At 47.6% G+C, this 20,570-nt stretch overlaps 1 protein-coding gene across 1 annotated transcript; it reads left to right on the top strand.

Annotated features, from left to right (window-relative positions):
* Positions 1-5: 5 nt before the first annotated feature.
* On the top strand, positions 6-17,914 carry GOT2 (glutamic-oxaloacetic transaminase 2). The gene is made up of 10 exons (XM_066348641.1): positions 6-216; positions 6,327-6,483; positions 10,005-10,133; positions 12,218-12,277; positions 12,819-12,980; positions 13,192-13,296; positions 14,168-14,318; positions 14,779-14,944; positions 15,972-16,122; positions 16,685-17,914. The coding sequence occupies exons 1-10, from the start codon at positions 128-130 to the stop codon at positions 16,805-16,807; spliced, it is 1,293 nt and encodes a 430-aa protein (XP_066204738.1). The 5' UTR covers positions 6-127; the 3' UTR covers positions 16,808-17,914.
* Positions 17,915-20,570: the final 2,656 nt, after the last annotated feature.

The raw sequence follows: 20,570 nt of genomic DNA, 5'->3' as shown, positions 1-20,570 counted from the left end.
GCGCCCGGGGAAGTCGCTGTCCTTACCTCCCGCTGGAGCCCGCGCCGCCGAGTGTGCGCCCGCTGGCCCTCCGCTCCGTCTGCAGCCACCCCGCTGCCCGCCCGCCGCCCGCCGCCCGCCGCCCGCCATGGCCCTGCTGCACTCCAGCCGCGTGCTGTCCGGGCTCGCCGCCGCCCTCCACCCAGGCCTCGCGGCCGCGGCCTCTGCCCGAGCCAGGTAAGCCGGGGGGACGGGCCTGTCCCTGAGCTCCGGACTCCGCCAACACTCACTCGCACGCACTTTCTCGGCCACCGCGTCAGGGTCTCAGCGGGCTGAGGCTGGAGCGGCCGCGCCTCACAACGGCCCTCGGGGTCCTACATCCCTGCACGCCCGGGCCCCGAGCCGCTGCAGAGCGTGCTAACGCGCTCCCCTGGGTGAGGAAGTGTGGCCCTCCACGGCACCCGGACTCCCATTCAAGGTGGGGGGGGGTCACCAGGCGCACGTTCGGCGCGGGGGGAGGTGGGGTAGGTGGGCGACGGCCGAGCCCGCGGGCTGCGGCGGCGAGCAGGCTTCACGCCCATTGGCTGCAGGGCCGGGGCCGCCTCGCGCCCATTGGCTGCGGCGCTGGTGCGGGTGGACCCGCGTGTGCCACGCGTGTGCCCTTGACAGTCTAGTAGGGGGCCGTGAGGCTCACCTGTCCTGGCTTCTCTCGGACAGAAGCGGGCTTGTCGGGCCCGCAGGTGCCTGGCTGCCGTTTGTGTGCCCGGGAGAAGGAAGCGCATGGGAGGAAGGTCCCCGGGACTCGGGCGTGCAGACCCGCTACCCTCTCTGCATCCCATGACCTTGGCGCGCGGCATCCTCCCGCCAGTGTTGCCGCCTGAGTCACCTGTGTGCTCCCCCCCCCCCCATCCCCGGCACGCGCGCCGTTTGGCCGCTGTATAGAGAAGTCCGAGTGTAGAGCACCTCTTATTTTTTTTAAGCCCTTAGGAGGTCTGGGTGTGTAGAAGTGGCCGTTCTTCCCTCCATCTCACCCTGATCCTTCATTTAGTAAAATATTTCGTCACCCGAGTTTCACAGAGCCAGACACTGGACCATATGCCAGTGATAGACGCAGGTGTGGATAACTTGAGAGAGGTGTCGCTCAGGACAGTTAAAAGTATATCATTTCGAATTGTGTGATTAGTGTTGGCGGAGAAAAAGTACTGCGCATTAAACGAATTAGTAATTCGTCCTAAGTGGAGACCTGAGCCAGGCGATTTAATTCACCCAAGAATCCGATTGGGGACAGTGTCCTTAAGTACTACTTAATCAGGAACCAAGTCTCCAAACCACCACAACCAGCTAGTAACTGCAAGGAGCAAAGCCTTGATCTCTTCCCCACGCCTCCGGCTTTTGTTTGAATGTTGTGTGACGGTGGTGTGCCCGCAGAACAGTTTGTCCTTGCAAAAGCCCCGCACTCTTGGCAGTAGTTTCTTCAGGCTTTCACACGTTCTTAACTCCCTGATTTGGTTCCTTCTTGGGTCACTGTCAAGGCATGCCCTTTAAGTCAGCCTCCCTACTGGACCAGAATTAGGGAGGGGTTGTTATCATTTGTGTAGCAAATTTGGAGAACAGACAGGGGGTGCTGAAAATTACGAGCAAGAAAACCTTGGTTTCGCCACTGTAGTAATATTAAAACGATCTCTTGTTTTGTGGAGTTGGCTGGGTGGTCTACAGCTTTCCTCATAGTTGTTTGTGAAAATCCCTGTGGGTGTGACCTTTTCGTCATGGCTTTCAGTTTAGGAACCTGACACATCTTGTTCTGTCTTGTCCCCATTAGAATATAAGTTCCATGAAGGGAGAGACCAGACTTACTTTGTTCACTGTTAGATATCAGCACTTAGAACAGTGCCAGCATATTTTCATTTTAAACAGTGTTTTTTAAATCAGTGCAATAAAAATAAATAAGACATTTTAACATTGTATTTTAGATCAAAGTCTAAGCATATAGGGGAACTGCAGTTGCAAAATGTGTACAAAAAATAGTCTTGAAATATTTGAGCACCTGCAGCTGTGTTACTGTTAAGGTTTAAACAATGATACATGATTAGGTGCCAGAACCAGATGCCTTTCTGGCTGTTAGCCGTTCAGAACTTAAGAGAAGTGAGAACCTTTGCTCCCATCGCTGTGGAAGTGATTTTTACCTAAAGCCAGATGTTAAAAGTGGAAAACATTTGAAATAACTAATTCAAGTTTTTTTTCTTAAAGGCTCATTATAACACACTAAAGCTCTGGCAGTTGTTATTACAACTGAAGGTTTATCCTATAAATTACTTAATGTTTGGCCTGACCTGTGGTGGCGCAGTGGATAAAGCATCGACCTGGAATATTTAGGTTGCCAGTTCGAAACCCTGGGCTTGCCTGGTCAGGGCGCATATGGGAGTTGATGCTTCCTGCTCCTCCCCCCTTCTCTCTTTCTCTCTCTCTCTCTCTCCTCTCTAAAATGAATAAATTTTTAAAAAGATTAAAAAAAAAGTACTTAATGTTTGTATGTGGCCCATTTAAATGGAAATCACTAAGGCCAGTTGTTTTATTTAGCTGCATTTTTAAAAACAGTGGTAGACATTTAACCTTTTCTAGTTGGCCTGTGCTATATGAAGCATAGTGACATTAAATCAGACATATTCATAGGTCAGTGAAGAAAGTAAACTATGCTGATGAATTTTGATCTATATAATGACCTGTTCTTGATTATTTGGTTTTCAGTGAAATAACTGAAAGTACAGTGTGTCCGTAAAGTCATGGTGCACTTTTGACCGGTCACAGGAAAGCAACAAAAGACAATAGAAATGTGAAATCTGCACCAAATAAAAGGAAAACTCTCCCAGTTTCATACCTATTCAGTGCAGTTCGATGTGGGCTCACGCACAGATTTTTTTTAGGGCTCCTTAAGCAGCTATCCCATATAGCCTCTACAGACTCGTCACTGACTGATGGCCTACCAGAACGGGGTTTCTCCACCAAACTGCCGATTACCTTCAACTGCTTATCCCACCGAGTAATGTTATTCCTATGTGGTGGCGCTTCGTTATAAATGTGCTGATATTCACGTTGCACTTTGGTCACGGATTCGAATTTAGCAAGCCACGGAACACACTGAACTTTCCTCTGTACCGTCCACATCTCGACTGGCATGGCTGTGGGCTGCTCTGCTATATACACGGTGTTGTTACATCATCATCTGCGCATGCGCACATGCTGCCACATCATCCTACAGAAACTGGGAGGGTTTTCCTTTTATTTGGTGCAGATTTCACATTTCTGTCGTCTTTTGTTGCTTTCCTGTGACCAGTCAAAAGTGCACCATGACTTTACGGACACACTGTATTATGAGACCATGGAGAAAGGCAGTATGCAGTAGTGATACAATAACCAGTAGTTAGAACATCAAAGTTATAGGGGTTATTTACTTTTTAAATTGCAGTTGACATTTAATTTTATTAGTTTCAAGTGTACAGTATAGTGGTTAGACAATTATATAACATATGAAGTGACCTCCCGATAGGTCTAGTGCTCACCTAACACCATACACAATTATTACAATATTTTTTACTCTGTTCCTTATACTGTACTTTACATCTCTGTGACTCAAAGTTGTAGTATTGTGTTTGCTGTTTGTAGCTTTGTGATCATGAGCAAGTTAATTAACTTTTCTTATTATAAAATAAGAATGTGAGGGAAAGCATTTTAAAAACTATAAATCACTAGGTAGGCTTCCAGGGAAACTGCAAGGCATTTGAATTGAAAATGCAAATCTGAATACTATGTACCTAACATCTTTTGATCGGCTGGTCAGTGTTGCTCGGTGGCTGAGGCTTTGAGCTTATGTCTAAAGTTCATTGAGAGGAATCACTGTGTGGGCCACTGCTTGTCTCTGTCAGCTTTGTCCCTAAAGCACTCTTGTTTTTATCTAGTACTGTCTCTTTAAAAACATCAGAATTCTTACAGTGTGGCAGTCTTGACTCTTTTAGGGGATTGGAATGATGACAGGCCTGGAGGACCTGAACGTGATTACTGATGCAGGACGAATCAAATTGAGCATTCCTGATCCTATATTGAGAGTTTGAGATTCAGTATTTTCAAATTGCTCTTAGAACTTCTAAAAGGTACTGCTCTCAATTACATTTCTGCCCGAAGACTCAAGGATGTTTCTGAGAGAATTTTTATGCCAAATAAACTTTTTTTAAAGATTTTTATTTATTCATTTTAGAGAAAGGAGAGAGAGACAGACAGACAGACACAACAGGGGGAGGGGTGGAGAAGCAAATGGATGCTTCTCCTGTGTGCCCTGACCAGGAGTCAAACCCGGGACTTCCACACACCGGGTCGACGGGCTGATTCTCTACCACTGAGCCAACCAGCCAGGGCCATTTTTTTTCTTTAAAGAACATGACAAGTAAGTGCTCTTACCACCGTTTAACAAGGGTGCCTTCTGTCCTTGTGCTTGGGGCAATGGCTCTGTCATCACTGATTGGCAACCTTGGAGACAGCCATTTTCCTTAAAATGAAAATCACTTACTAGAAACTATCATATGTCCTTGACCTTTGAAACATGTCTTTTACTCATCAGCTATTGACAGTGATATAGATAGGCAGGTGGCTGCATGTTTTCGGGGTGTGAACTGTGGGTAGAAAATAACAAAAGCTTTCTTCAGGCCCAGTTCAGAAGTTGCTTTGAGGTATTGGTGACATACTGGACCAACCAGGAAGCCTAGAACAATTTTAAAAATGAAAGGATTTTTGAGTTCTGGCTATAAAACTGTTGAGGAGGAAGAATGATAATATCTCCCAAGAAGCTAGAAGAAAACTAAATAGTATTTTTTTTTTCTGAAGTGAGAAGCAGGGAGGCAAGCAGGCAGACTCCTGCATGTGCCTGACCAGGATCCACCCAGCATGCCCACCAGGGGGCGATGCTCTGTCCATCTGGGGCGTTGCTCTGTTGCAACCTGAGCCATTCTAGCACCTGAGGCGGAGGCCATGGAGCCATCCTCAGTGCCCGGGCCAGCTTTTGGTCCAATGGAGCCTTGGCTGCGGGAGGGGAAGAGAGTGATAGAGAGAAAGGAGAGGGTGGGGAAGCAGATGGACGCTTCTCCTAGGTGCCCTGGCTGGGAATTGTACCTTGGACTTTCACACCCCCAGCCGATGCTCTACCGCTGAGCCAACCTGCCAGGGCCACTAAATAGCAATGATTGAAAGCAGGAAAGACCTGTATATGGACACAAAGCCTTATGACCATGTGCTCCTTGAATTCTCTACATACTTGCCTCACCAGGCTTCATGCTAGTGGCACAATGGTTATAAATAAGAGTGTAGTGTGATAACTTAGTAACAATGATGCCAGCTAATATCAAGTACTCTGCTCTGTACCAGGCTCTGTTCTGTTTTCTGTTTGTTTTGTAAGAGAGAGAGACTGACAGACAGGAAGGGAGAGAGATGAGAAGCATCAACTACTAGTTGAGGCACTTCTAGTTGTTAACTGCTTTTCATCCGTTCCTTGACGGGGGGTGGGGGGTCCTGCTGAGCCAATGACCCCTTGTTCAAGCTAGTGACCATTGGGTCATGTCCCCGCCCAAGCTGGTTACCTGGCACTCAAGCCAGTGACCTCAGGGTTTCGAACCTGGGTCCTCAGTGTCTCAGGTCATCACTCTATCCACTGTGCCAGAGCCTGGTCAGCAGCTCTGTTCTGTTTTATATTTAACAACTCCTTTCATTCTTAAAAAAAACCCGTGAGATAGGCACTGCATGCCCTCATTTTACAGACGGGTTCTAAAAATGCAAGTGTATTCATTGCACTCCCCTGACCTGATCACCATATCCCCACCACCAGAAAAAAAAAAAAAAAAAAAGGTGATAACTCTTATTACATCCAAGGTGGGCCCAGGAAACTATTCTTAACAAGCTCTGTAAATGATACCCTTAAAAAGTTTGGGAACAGGCTAAAAGCCCGAGCCCCTTGGGGGTGGGGGAGAGTTGTCACACTCTCCTCTTCCATCAGCCCTTGCTTACTCCTCTGGCTTCATGGTTTACCTCTCTCAGCTTCCCACTGCCAAAACAACTTGAAATATTCTCTGCCTGGGAATGAATTGAAGTCAGGTTTGGGCCGCTGTGGAAGCCTGCACGTGCACCCTGTCCTCCCCACGGTGATATGGGGAGGCGCGCCTTCTGCAAGGTGCTTTGAAGTCTTCCGCAGTATTGATCACGATGCCTATTGCAACCATTTGTTGGAAATGGATTTTTGTCAGATCCAAGGTTTCTCTGGCCATGGAAATCGTCCTCCTGTAACTGATGTCTTGTGTTTCCCATTTCAGCTCCTGGTGGGCCCATGTGGAGATGGGGCCCCCAGATCCCATCCTGGGAGTCACAGAAGCCTTTAAAAGAGACACCAACAGCAAAAAGATGAATCTGGGAGTTGGTGCCTACCGGGACGACAATGGAAAGCCGTACGTGTTGCCGAGCATCCGGAAGGTGAGCTTGCCGTCCCTCTCCTGCCTACTGGGACAAATAAACTGAGGGAGCTCCCGGAGAGAGGCGGAAAGACAGCTGGACCGGGAGTCAGGAGACCTGCTTCCGGTTCTGATACTGACTGCTTGAATCACTGAGGTTGACTGGGCTGCAGTCTCCTCAGCTATAAAAGTGAGCTATTGGAACTGCATGGTCTTTTCCAAGACTGAATTTCTATGGTTCTATATAAAAGAGGCATAATGTCGTGTTTGATTCTTAGGATGCACAAAAGGACCAAGATTTTTTTTTTTTTTACAGAGACAGAGAGTGAGTCAAAGAGAGGGATAGACAGGGACAGACAGACAGGAACGGAGAGAGGTGAGAAGCATCAATCATCAGTTTTTCGTGGTGACACCTTAGTTGTTCATTGATTGCTTTCTCATATGTGCCTTGACCACGGGCCTTCAGCAGACTGAGTAACCCCTTGCTCAAGCCATTGACCTTGGGTCCAAGCTGGTGAGCTTTTGCTCAAACCAGATGAGCCCGTGCTCAAGCTGGTGACCTTGGGGTCTTGAACCTGGGTCCTCTGCATCCCAGTCCGATGCTCTATCCACTGCGCCACCGCCTGGTCAGGCAAAAGGTCCAGGAATTTTAACATCGTCTCTTGGTAGTAGGAATAGGCCTTCATAGGGTTACTCTTGTTATTTTACATTTCTCTCCTTTTCATTGCCTTAATAAAGACCCCCTTCCTACACAGACATACTCTGTCCTTTCTTCCTATCGAACTATAGAATAATTTTATTTTTGTTGCAAATTTATTATAGTCTTTCTATTGGTTATTATAACTATAATTTAATCCCCCGAAAACAATTTTTTTCAAAAAAAAAGTATGTCTTCCTTTGCCTTTGCACTTCTCTGATGAAATACATATGTTCCTGCCGTGCCACTTCCACAGTGGGGCGGTGATGTGTCTGTCGTTCCTCCGTGCTGCATAGCTAGGCCCATGAGCGGCGTGACAGAAGAGTACTTTGGGTAAGAGTAAAGAACTCTGCCTACCTGAGCCACACACTATGCAGCAGACAGGCTCAGGCCCTCGTGACGTGCTGCAGGGTTAGAGCCTGGGCTGGATGAACTACTGAGGAGACGTTTCTGAGCACATAGGGAGTGCATGTTAGACGTTGTCTCTACAAGTCTCTGAGTAGCAAAAAGGACTCAAGAAATACGCTTTGCCAGACCAGTGGCGGCACAGTGAATAGAGGATCAACCTGGGACACTGAGGACCCAGGTTTGAAACCCCGAGGTCGCCAGCTTGAGTGTGGGATCATTGACATGATCCAGTTGTTGCTGGCTTGAGCCCAGGGTCGCTAGCTTGAGCAAGGGGTCATGGGGTCAGTTAGAGGCCCCTGGTTAAGGCATGTATGAGAAGCAATCAATGAACAACTAAGGTGATACAACTACAAGTTGATGTTTCTCATCTCTCTCCCCTCCTGTCTCTCGCTCTTTCTCTCTCAAAAAAAAAAAAAAAAAAGGAAGAAAAGGAAACAGTTTGCTTGGTCTCAATAAATCAGTTTAAAGCGCTGGCCAGGTAGCTAGTTGGTTAGAGCCCTGGTCAGCAAACCGCGACTCACAAGCCACATGGGCTCTTTGGCCCCTTGAGTGTGGCTCTTCCACAAAATACCACATGCGGGCGCTACCTCAATAAGGAATGTACCTACCTATATAGTATAAGTTTAAAAAATTTGGCTCTCAAAAGAAATTTCAATCATTGTAATGTTGATATTTGGCTCTGTTGACTAATGAGTTTGCCGACCACTGGTTAGAGCATCATCCTGATACACCAGGGTTGCAGGTTCAATCCCCAGGGCACATACAATAATCAACCAATGAATGCATAAATAAGTGGAACAACAAATATCTCTCTCGCTCTCTCTCTTTCAAATCAATCAATCTAATTATTTTTAAAGTAAAATAAAGTATTCCACAAGAGGTAGCTATTGTAAGCTAGAACACCACCACACACTTGTACATTAGCTCATCAGCTCTTCACCTCAGTCATGAGGTACAGGGACAGTTGTTTCCCCATTCAGTAGATGAAGAAACTGGGACTCAGAAAGGTTAATAATTAGCCCAGGGTCAACACAGCTAGTAAGAGACAGCCAAGCCTCTGACTCCAAAACATGAAGACATGTCTATTATTAGACCTTTGAAGTTATTAGACTGACATACGTTGAAATAGTTCCTTTTTATCTATTAGTTTGATTTTTATTATCTTGTATGTGTTTTAAGTGTTGCTCTTATTCTGAACTGTGGTGGCACAGTGGGTAAAGTGTTGACCAGGAATGCTGAGGTCGACATTTCGAAACCCTAGGCTTGCCTGGTCAAGGCATATATGGGAGTTGATGCTTCCTGCTCCTCCCTCTCTTTTCTCTCTCTCTCTCTCTCTCTCTCTCTCACTGTCCTCTCTACAATGAATAATGTCTTAAAAAATAAAACAAAAAGCTTGACCAGGCGGTGGTGCAGTGGATAGAGCGTCAGGCTGGGATACAAAAGACCCAGGTTTGAAATCCCAAGGTCGCTGCCTTGAGCACAGGCTCATCCAGCTTGAGCATGGGGTTACTGGCTTGAGCTTGGGATCATAAGCATGACTCCATGGTTGCTGGCTTGAGCAAGGGGTCACTCACTCTGCTGTAGCCCCCCACTCAAGGCACATATGAGAAAGCAATCAGTGAACAACTAAAGAGACTAAGGAGCCGCAATGAAGAATTGATGCTTCTCATCGCTCTCCCTTCCTGCCTGTCTATCCCTATCTGTCTCCCTCTGTCTCTCTCTGTCTCTGTCACAAAATAAATTTAAAAAATAACACAATAAAAAAATACTTTTAAGAAAATTAGCACAGTTTAAAAAAATAAGAACAAAAAAGTGTTGACGTTAGCCTTTGTTCTTGTGCATTCCCAGAAAGCCGTTTTATGTTAAATGATAACCAAGAGACGCTGTATACCATCCACATAAAACTGAACTTTAGTTATTTACTTTTAAAGATTTTATTATTAACTTGAGAGAGGGGGATGGGGGGAGAAGTGGGAAGCATCAGCTTGCAGTTGCTTCTCATAGGCGCCTTGACCAGGCAAGGCCGAGGCCTCGAACCCGCGACCTCAGCATTCCAGGTCAACACCTCATCCACTGCGCCACCACGGGTCCGGCTAAAACTGAACTCTAAAAATAAATAAATAAATATTTCTGTTCTGCAATATAATGTGGTAAGTATTCTACTTATCCTTCTTCTAGGACAACATCTGCAAATAAAAAATAAGACTTTACCTCCAAAATTTACCTTATAAAACATTAAATACACCATGGGACAAAAGTAGGGGTACAGTTGTGAGTGCACAAAACAGAGCCTGTTCTCATGTTGTTCTTTGTTAATTACTGTGTTAACTTTCCATACAAATACTGTATAGAAACACTACTTTTGCCCCACTCCGTATTAATCAAGGTGATTCCAGGTAAGGAGGTAAAGCTAAACAGATGCATTCTCTCTTGTCCAGGCAGAGGCCCAGATTGCTGCAAAGAGCCTGGACAAGGAGTACCTGCCCATCGCGGGGCTGGCTGAGTTTTGTAAGGCGTCCGCAGAGCTAGCCCTGGGCGAGAACAGCGAGGTCCTGAAAAGCGGCCGGGTAAGCTGAGTGGCGTCTGTCTTTAAATGTAGTCATCAAAACCAATTGGAGATGATTTAAACAGTTTAAAACGAATAGGTAAAGGCACGCACTTCTGCTAATGTTGTATCTCTTCTTTAGACAATAAATTGGTACTCATTAAATAAAAGAGTTCCTGTAACACCAACTCCAAAAGCATCGTAGTAATTTGATAGATCTGACACCTGAGCCACAGGTAGACGTGGCAGCTGGGACCTGCCTTCCTCTGCTGTTCCTCCCTTCCTGCTGCCTCCCCTCTCTGAGGTCTGGAGAGCCATGAGGGAGGAGCACAGGTGTCCCTTAGTGTCTCCTCCTTCCAGCTCCTGGGGGGGCTCCTGTTGTAGAAGAGAGAAGACCCTAAAGTCCCTGGACATAGCAGTCTGTGTGTAGCTGCAGAGTGCATGCAGGCTCACACTTGGACTAGAAGACTAGCACCGTGCAGGTGGGTGCAGCCAGGCCACCCAACAGCTCGCCTGACCCAACGGCTCAGTGCATTATAGTTTACTTCCTTTTGATACAAGTATGCTTTTTATTTTAATGAATAATGGTTTTTGTGTGTGTATAAGACTGGGAAAAACACAGTGTAGCAAAACTAAGCCAACAGTTCTCCCCTCCTCACCCCTCCAAGGCCAGAATAAATACATTCTATTTACAGGACTGGTCTAAGTCCACGGGTTAGTTCATTGACTCAGAGAAAAGCTTATAACCTTGACCCAGTGGGAATGATCATAAGTCACCGACAGAAGCTGGTTTGATTAATGTCCTTACAGTCAACCACCTGTTCACCCCTCCTGAAAACTTACATATTTCTCTGTAGTGTTTTTTTGTTTTGTTTTGTTTTACAGAGACAGAGAGAGAGTCAGAGAGAAGGATAGACAGGGACGGACAGACAGGAACGGAGAGATGAGAAGCATTAATCATTAGTTTTTCGTTGTACATTGCGACACCTTAGTTGTTCATTGATTGCTTTCTCATATGTGCCCTGACCACGGGCCTTCAGCAGACCGAGTAACCCCTTGCTCGAGCTAGCGACCTTGGGTCCAAGCTGGTGAGCTTTGCTCAAACCAGATGAGCCCGTGCTCAAGCTGGCGACCTCGGGGTCTCGAACCTGGGTCCTCGGCATCCCAGCCTGACGCTCTATCCACTGCGCCACCGCCTGGTCAGGCACATATTTTTCTGTAGTTTTTGCTTTGTCTGTGTACATCTAGTCAGTTGTTACCTAAGTATGAGACTGGCCTATCTTAAAATAACACCAGCCTGTAATTTTCTAAATTGCTGTGTCTTTTGTGAATCGTTCGTATTACCAGAGTTACGGTCAGAATTTATTTCTATCATGCCAGAGTTTGCAGAGACAAACTTCATTTAGTAAAGAGTTTGTAAGTTGGGTTCCTCCCATTTAATCCAGTGTCCGCCAGTCCAGAAAATAGCTTTAGGTTTTGTAGAGCGTTGTTTCTGTGGTGCCTTTAAAATAAAGAAAAAAGGAAAGGAAAGGAAACCTCCCGTGCTTTCTTACTCATCCCTTAAAGTGGACAGACTGGAAGAAATAGAGTTGCCTCAGGCTTCGAGCTCCCTGTTACCAAAAGATAAGTGTTTCCAATTCTGCAAACTCGTAAGAGGAGCCTCTTAGACAGCCTTTAGCGTGTAGTCAGGTCATTCTGACGTGCTTGTTGGCTTGCTTTTCAGGGAATTCTGGTGTTCGCAGAGTCATTTGATTTTGCATAATTCTACAATAATGTTTTAATGTAGTGACTAAATAAACCACTCCTTTTTCACAGGGGAGGTGGGGATTTTGGGTCCTGAAAGTTTCTCACGTAACACAGGATTATACTAATAACGGGCCATGAGGAATTCGCTTTTGCATCAGCCTGTGTCGGAAGCGGACGGCTCTTTTGGGAACCAGTGTGGAGGGATGGGTCAGCCTGTCGCTTAGCACAGGGGGAGCTGGCACAGCACTGTTCTCACATCTCCAGACCCTCACTGGGAGCTTGTCCCAGCCTCTCTGTGCGCTTGACCTCGGGCTTGCTGACTGGGAGTGTGCCTCACTGACCTTGGTCTGTCTCCCTCAGTATGTCACCGTGCAGTCCATTTCTGGGACCGGGGCCCTGAGGATCGGAGCCAGTTTCCTGGTGAGTCCAGAACTTACTTCTGCAGAGAGCTCTCAGCCCGCCTGTAAGCTGAGGTGACTGGGTGTCCTGGTGCAGCCGTGTTTGCTGGCCCAGAAGGGGATGCCCTCCTTCCACAGGGTTGGAAGAGTCCTGTTCCCTGATGAATGGACCCGGGGGGGGGGGGGGGGGGGTAAAAATGAAAGTACTTAGAAGAAATTACAAACATGATATTATAATTATGATAGGACAATAAATACATTAATGTGATTATAATGATAAATGAATAGAATTATACTAGTATAATTTATTGAGCACATGCTGTGACTAGGAGCTTTGATCTTGATGAAGGTGGCTCACTTAACACCACTTTACACATGGAGGAAGCGAGGCGAGAGGCCCTTAGCTACAAGCTGTCTGTCAGAGCCCAACCTCACGGCAGGCGGCCTCGCTGCTGAGTCAGCACTGTCTCTCAACCAGAGACACCAAGTTTCCAGAAAAACCTCTGTTCCATAAAATAGATCAACTTCTTTTGTCTCACCTCTCCTTTCATCCCATCTCTCAGCAAAGGTTTTTCAAGTTCAGCCGCGACGTCTTCCTGCCCAAACCGACCTGGGGCAACCACACGCCCATCTTCAGGGACGCGGGCATGCAGCTGCAGGGGTATCGCTACTACGACCCCAAGACGTGCGGCTTTGACTTCACGGGCGCCATGGAGGACATCTCAGTAAGTGAGGGGGCGGGGCAGAAACCTCCCTGGGGAGATCGGACGTCTCCCAGCTGGGGCTTCACACCCGACTGCAAGGACTGCGGATGACTCACTCCCCGGCCGCAGGTTATTTCTGTTACTTATCAAGTAATAATGACCGTGTGGCATTTCGGGTAAATCATCTCCTTTCACAGCTGCAGAGCAATCTCCTGGTTGGTTGTCTTTTTAGAAAATGCCCCAGCAGAGCGTCCTCCTCCTGCACGCCTGCGCCCACAACCCCACAGGAGTGGACCCCCGCCCCGAGCAGTGGAAGGAGATCGCCGCTGTGGTGAAGGTGAGCGGGGCGCGCTGACTGCTGACCACTGTGTGTGCACTCCCAGCCTCAGCTGCTCCACCCGGCCGCGTCCTAACAGTGACTGCTCCACTTCCGCCCAGTATTAGCGGCCGGGAAAGAGCCCACGGCCACCTGATCCCAGTCCTGTCGTGGATGATACTCGAGCAGGGTGAAAGTATCTGTTGTCCCCCAGCCTGGGCCTCGGGAATGCTGACCAGTGTGTCCTTGGCTGGCCGGTGCAGGAGGCACCCACTGCCCTGGCTGTCTGCGGGGGCGTCCCTGTCTGTCCCGGTCGCTGGTTACTTGTTCATCCTTTAGCACTTGTCCTCGTCCCCTTGCACCCTTGCCGCATTCCTCAGCACTGCTGTTGTCACCGGGTCAGCTGGCAGAGCAGGCACGCATCACAGTGCCCGGAGGAAGACATTCCGGTTGCCTTTCGTCCCCATTTTCACTCCTCTGGCTTCCATTTCCTTGCATCCTGTCAGCCCTCGGCTGCAGACAGCGAGACAGAAATAGCGTTCAGAGAGCACGTTCCGGATGAGCTGGCTCCGATGTGGCCGCCCGTGAGCCCTGCTGCAGGAGCAGTCTGCCCAGTGACATTAGCCTGGGAAAGGCTGGTCCTGGTCCCGTGGTGACTGGACCAAAGTCAGTCTTCTCGGAAGACTGAGATGACGATTCTCCTTCCTTAATGTCTTCTTGAGGGACCGTACCCCCTGGAGGAAAAAAAATATGTATTGATATCTTAACTCTTAGAAAACTTAAACATTTCTAAACTGTGTTGACTGTCTGCGTAAGCCAGGCCTGGCCCCAGTAAGCACAGGTGACCCTCTGGGGATGTGAGACAAACTGCTGCTTCTCTTTTCCTCCGCAGAAAAACAACCTCTTTGCGTTCTTTGACATGGCCTACCAAGGCTTTGCCAGTGGCGACGGTAACAAGGACGCCTGGGCTGTGCGGCACTTCATCGAGCAGGGCATTAACGTCTGCCTCTGCCAGTCCTACGCCAAGAACATGGGCTTGTACGGTACGGAAAGGACCCGGTGTGGAGCGTGTCCCGATGAGACTAGGAGGTGCTGGGGAGGGTGCCACGCGGGGTGCAGTCAGTGTGTGCGCACGTGTCGTCCGTGTCCCTCCTTACCCGGAGAGGAGACAGGTGGAGTGGGTTGCACTGCTCTTAGCCACGTCTTTAGTGTCCCTGAATTCCTTCAGCAAAGAAAACTGATTTCTGCTTCTCTAAACAGTAAGCGACTGGTCCGTGAGTGGAGAAGGTGGACACAATAAAAAGAGATCTTTGAACGCTCCTGAGCACTTAGACTGTCTACTGTACCTAGATTCACCATCCTGCTTACTACAAATGTTTTATTTTCAACAGTTATTTTTGTGATGTTTCTGGTGGAAGCAGCTAATATGTAGCGAATTGAACCATTGATTTGCTCTAGCGTTTTAGATGGAACTAGAAAACAAGATCCACTTTGTCTTTTCAGGGGAGCGTGTGGGAGCCTTCACCGTGGTCTGCAAAGACGCTGACGAAGCCAAAAGGGTGGAGTCGCAGTTGAAGATCCTGATCCGTCCCATGTATTCCAACCCCCCCATCAACGGGGCCCGGATTGCCGCCACGGTCCTGAACAGCCCCGATCTGCGGAAACAATGGTAAAGGCACATGGCCACCCCCAGCCACCCACCTTCCCCACCACTGAGCCTTCAGAACTTGTTTCTCATTGGCCACTAGTGACATCCAGTATCACAGATTCCATACATGGAAGGTGGGAGAGAAGAGTGCATTCTTTTTTAGAGAGGGAGAGCGATGAGAAGCATCAGCTCGTAGTTGCAGCTCCTTAGTTGCTCACTGACTGCTTCTCATACATGCCTTGACTGGGGACTCCAGCCAAGCCAGTTGACCCCTTGCTCAAGCCAGCGACCTTGAGCTTCAAGCCAGTGACCACGGGATCATATTGATCCCACATTTAAGCCGTTGACCCCACACTGAAGCTAGCGGCCTCATGGTTTCAAACCTGGGACCTCAGCGTCCCAGGTCAAAGCTCTATCCACACAAGGCCACTAGTCAGGCGAGAGAAGAGTGCATTTTGTTAGTACTTCCAAATAAAAACGTATTCTTTCCATGTCAGAGACAAACCTAATTCAAAGATAGTGGGATTTTTTTTTTTTTTTTTACTCTGTCTCCACGTTAAGTAAAACCTGCCTTTTAATTTTTTTTTTAATTGATTTTAAAAGAGGAGGAAGGAGGGGAGACAGAAACATGAATTTGTTGTTTCACTTACTCGTGTACTGATTGGTTGATTCTTGTATGTGCTCTGAACGGGGATTGAACCACAACCTTGGCGTACCGAGATGACGCTCTATCCCAGTTTTCAACCACCAAGTCAGTGGACTGACGCTGGGCCTCCAGAAGTTGTTCGGGTCCGCAAAAGGGTTAGCCACCCTGATGTTGTCTGAGGATTAGAGACCCAGTGACCTTAGCCAAATTCACTTACACTCTGGGTGACTTCTGCCCCAGCGGTCCCCAAGATAATTCTATTTTCACCGCTCCCCAAGTGTGGAAAGGTGGAAAACCGCTGCACTGGGGCACACTTGAGTGCTCAAGGGAGGGAAACGCTGTGAGCTGCGGCTTCCCTGTCCGGGCTCGGCCGGCAGTGAGCTGCATCCCGCTTCTTCACAGGTTGCAAGAAGTGAAAGGCATGGCCGACCGCATCATTGGCATGCGGACTCAGCTGGTCTCCAACCTCAAGAAGGAGGGGTCCTCCCACAACTGGCAGCACATCACCGACCAGATCGGCATGTTTTGTTTCACGGGACTAAAGCCGGAACAGGTGAGTGCACCCGCATTTCTCTGCAGTCAGCCAGTCAGGCCTTGCAGCTCCCGGCTCCTCGAGGCCACCTGCCTATTCAGGAGTACCCTAAAAACAGTCTTTCGGGAGGCCTTCCAGGTACATGAAGTGGGTAGCATTCTCTCTGTGTTAGTTCTTATTAGTCGTTCACTTGTCTGTATCCTCCATGAGGTTGCAAACTTCCAAAGAGGAGAACTCGCTGTAATCGTTTTGGTGACCACTGCCACCTCTCGGCAGAGACACCAGCAAGAGCAGGAGCCTGACTGGCAGTGAGAGACATCGCTGATCTGGGGCTGGATCCTGGATCGGTTCTGCCTACAGATGCTGAACCTAAGATTGGTTTTCGCCTGTTCTCACCTTTTCACCTTACTTCAAAATAGCTTTTCCTCCTTCTTTCACTCTAAGCCAGCACAGCAAATCCCGAGAATGGGTTTAAGGGAGAAAATAGAGCCTCTGTTATTTTTCTGTCTTAACACGTGGCTCTTGTGCCAGGGCTGGGGACTCCATAGGAGCAGGATGTGACCAAGCAGTCTTCTCTCCACAGGTGGAGCGGCTCATGAAGGAATTCTCCATCTACATGACAAAGGACGGCCGCATCTCGGTGGCGGGGGTCACCTCGGGCAATGTGGGCTACCTTGCCCACGCCATTCACCAGGTCACCAAGTAGTTTCCCTGGCGAGAGGAAACAGAGACAACCCTGCTGTCCCCCTCAGCTGCTGTGAGAGTCGCACGGAGGAAGAGGGAGGGTGGATGGTGGTGAGCAGGTCATTTCTTTCAACCACAGGACTGAAAACGCAGCATTCGAATGGTTCTGAGAAGAGCGTGTAGGGAAGTGGGCAGAGGCGTCTGTGTGGCTGGGCGTGGAACTCTGTGGCTCTGAACCAAACTCTCTCTCATCTTTGTGTCCAGCTTTTCCGAAAGAGTTTACATGTACAAGAAAGTCAAAGCCAAAAAGCACCCTACCAATCACACCATTGCAATATGTCCGAAGCTTTAACTGAAGCATCTTATGGTGTTGACTCAGCATGAAATGCCACTTCTTAGAGGCTTTGTGAGAAGACCTAGTTTTAACAGTAATAGCCTCAGGTTTGTCCTCCTGGAACGGAGCAACCTCGTCAGCAGACCGTGTTACCGGAATCATGTTTTATGAAAACCTGCGTGTCGGCTGCCCGTGTAGCAAAGATTAGACGATGCTGTCCTGTCTCGGCAAGAGAAGCGGAAAGAAGGCTCTCTCTCTTGTACTTACTTGTGGGCATTTTAATGTTCCCCTCTCCTCTCCTGTCACTGCTGTCCTTTTCCTTAGGCACAAAGATCTATAACTAGCCTAGATTTTTATCCCTTTCTACTGCTTGATTGACCCCCACCCCCACCCTGTAGCCTTGACTTAGAAGAATGAAGGACGTAGAAGAAGAAAGAAGAACGTACTGCTTACCCCATACCCTCACCCTTCTCAACCAAGAACAGCAGGGACTGGTTAGCGAATGCTGTCAGCATCCTCTTTGGTGATTGGCTATCTCCTGCCGGGATGTCGCCTCTGCCCGTTGGGCCTCGTACCTGCGTCCAGTGCTGTCCTGCAGTCACTCGTCTCACATCACGAGTCAGGCGAGGTAGGGCTGAAACCAGGCAGGAGAGTCTTCGGGGCTTTGGTTTCAGCCTCCGTGCTTCCAGCTGAGCTCAGGCTTCGCCCTTGGGAAGGATAACCACCATCTGCTCTAATCACGTGGACTCGCTGCAGCCCGGTTTCTCTGTTACAATAAAGTCACTGTAGACCCAACCACTGTCTCCTGGCTTTTTTCTTTAATGGGAGGGAAGGTAGGAGTGGGTGTAGGCCCGGAAGTTGGAAGTCATGTGCAGCTGACTGTAAGCCAATCGATGTGTTAGCTGTTCCGAATATAAACTAAAGCCACATCTTTGTCTTTATCGTGCAACTTGGCTTGTCCGGTCCAAAGATGTTGAAAATGTAGATATAACCCATTGGACCTTGGGGACAGTGGAGTACCTCAAAGGATCCTAGAGATGTAGGCAGGAAACAGACGAGAGAGGTGGCAGCTGTGGGTGTCTATAGGAGCCAAGTAGGTAATAGAAACATTGAATATAAAAGACTGACATGACCTAGATGTAAGGTGATCGTTGGTGACCAATCCCCATCCTCAGTGACAAGTAACAGGGAAGTGACAGGCACTGTGACAATGAAAGTCCAGGATGACAGCAGCTCTTAACCTTTTCAAATAATATATACAAATCCTGGTTTTTATGGGAGATCTATCGATGTGACTAACTCAATTTTTTTTAATGATTTACAAGCAAGATGCAAACAGGCCGCCAGTCTGCAACGTCGACCACAAAGTCACACTCTGTCAACAGATAACTCACAATGGCGCTTGCTTGGCATCGAGATTTTTCTGTCCCCTTCTGCTTCATGCCAGGAGCCTTTCAAGATGGGACAGGTACTGGCCGGACAGGCAGTGGAGCAGGAGTCAGGCCTGGAGCACATCCGGTGTTTGGATAGTTAGTTGTTGGGAGGGGGCAGCGGGCTCAACTTTCCCTCTCCCCTTGCTTCTCACTCCCTGAAGGACAGGGTGCACAGCAGGCCTGCTCCGGACCCTGGCTCCTGCGAGTGGATACCCCACGGTGGTGAATGGATAGTGAGCGAGCTTATCTGGAATGGACTCAGACTGGATGTCTTTGAGAAAGTATCTCAAAAGGAAAACAAACATTATTCAGCTGCTCCACAAAGGGACTGACTACCTGGGTTTAGGAGAAGCTGCTTTCAGGCTGGAACCACGTGGTTGAAAGTTGGCAAGACCCCCGCTGGCAAAGGAACCTGACCACCCTGCTGACCTCGTTATTTTTAAACACACATACTGCCAGCTCACCCTGGGCTAAGTCCTTCCTCGCTGAGAACAGTCATGTGGGGTGTGTTTTTCTCAGCCGTTTAGACTGTTTACCTTCAACCCTTTCCTAGTTTTCTAGTCTGGGTCTGAGATGTTAAAGTTCACCCACCTGATGGGGGAGGCAGTTCGTCTGCTCAGAAAAAAATAGTCATGCTTTTGTTGTATATTATAGTTTAAGGTAGACCAGTTCCCAAATCTGGACTTAATTTTTTTTAATACTGGTTCCCTGGCCTTCCGTCTGGTCGTTCTGACTCAGTATGTCTGAGATGAGGCTTGGGAGCCTTTTTTTTTCTAGGAGGTTCAATTACAGCTGACCCATTGACCAGCTGTTGAGTACCGTTAGACTAAACTGCCTCAGGCTTGCATCTAAATGGCCAAATTCCAAGCTCACTCAACCAGCTTGTGAATACTTTCTTACTCTTTTCTTATGGTCTGTAGATTTTTTTATAGAAATTGTTGATTTATATCTAATAAATGAAAGACCAACTTTTTAAAAAATGATAACCATAAAAATCTTGAGAGTTGTATTGTAAATCACATATCTGATAAGGGGCTTGTAGCCAGAATATATAAAGAACACACTTCAAGAAAGAGAGAAATAGCCCTGGCTAGACAGCTCGGTTGGCTACATCATACATCATCGTCCCAGAAGCACAATGGTTGCGAGTTCAATCCCCAGTCAGAGCACATACAAGAACAGATAGATGTTTCTGTCTTTCCCTCTTTCTCTCTAAAATTAAGTGTATTTTAAAAAGAGAAAAATGACCCAATTAATAACTGGGAAAAGTATCTGAACAGACATTTCTCCAGATGAGCCATATTAATGGCCAAAAGCACAAGAAGATGCTTAGCATCATTAGTCATCTGGGAAATGCAAATCAAAACCACAATGAGAACCATTTCACAACCACTAGGATGACTATAATCAAAAAGGCAGACAATAACAAAGATTATAAAGGATGTGGAGAAATTAAAACCCTCAACACAAAATGTTGATAAGAATGTAGTAAAATGGTGGAGTTACATTGGGAAACAGTTCAGCAATTCTCAGAAGGCTAAATAAATATAGGGTTACCATTTGACCCAGCAATTCCATTCCTACATATACACATAACCAAGATAAATGAAAACATGCATCAGACTTGGTGTGGTGAACACAATACAGTGTACAGATGATGTGTTGCAGAACTGCACCTGCAACCTGTATGATTTGATAACCAGTGTTACCCCAAGAAATTCAATTTTATAAAATAAAATAAGCATGCATCCACACAAAAACTTGTACATAAATGTTTATAGTGACATCCACAAAGCCAAAATGCAAACAACCCAAATATCCAATCAACTGATGAATAAACAAAATGTGATATAGCCATACCATGGAATATTATTTAGCAATAAAACAGAATGAAGTAGCCTGACCAGGCGGTGGCGCAGTGGATAGAGCGTCGGATTGGGATGCCATGCACCCAGGTTCGAGACCCCGAGGTCGCCAGCTTGAGCGCGGGCTCATCTGGCTTGAGCAAAATAAAAAAT

The sequence above is a fragment of the Saccopteryx leptura genome, chromosome 9, assembly GCF_036850995.1.
Source record: "Saccopteryx leptura isolate mSacLep1 chromosome 9, mSacLep1_pri_phased_curated, whole genome shotgun sequence".
Taxonomy (NCBI): domain Eukaryota; kingdom Metazoa; phylum Chordata; class Mammalia; order Chiroptera; family Emballonuridae; genus Saccopteryx; species Saccopteryx leptura.
This window is presented reverse-complemented; position numbering and strand designations above follow the sequence as displayed.

Coding starts and splice junctions, on each gene's coding strand:
- GOT2 (XM_066348641.1), top strand. CDS start 128: ATGGCCCTGCTGCACTCCAGCCGCGTGCTGTCCGGGCTCGCCGCCGCC. Junction 10,134..12,217: donor AGGTCCTGAAAAGCGGCCGG/GTAAGCTGAGTG, acceptor TGTCTCCCTCAG/TATGTCACCGTGCAGTCCAT. Junction 12,981..13,191: donor GCGCCATGGAGGACATCTCA/GTAAGTGAGGGG, acceptor TTGTCTTTTTAG/AAAATGCCCCAGCAGAGCGT.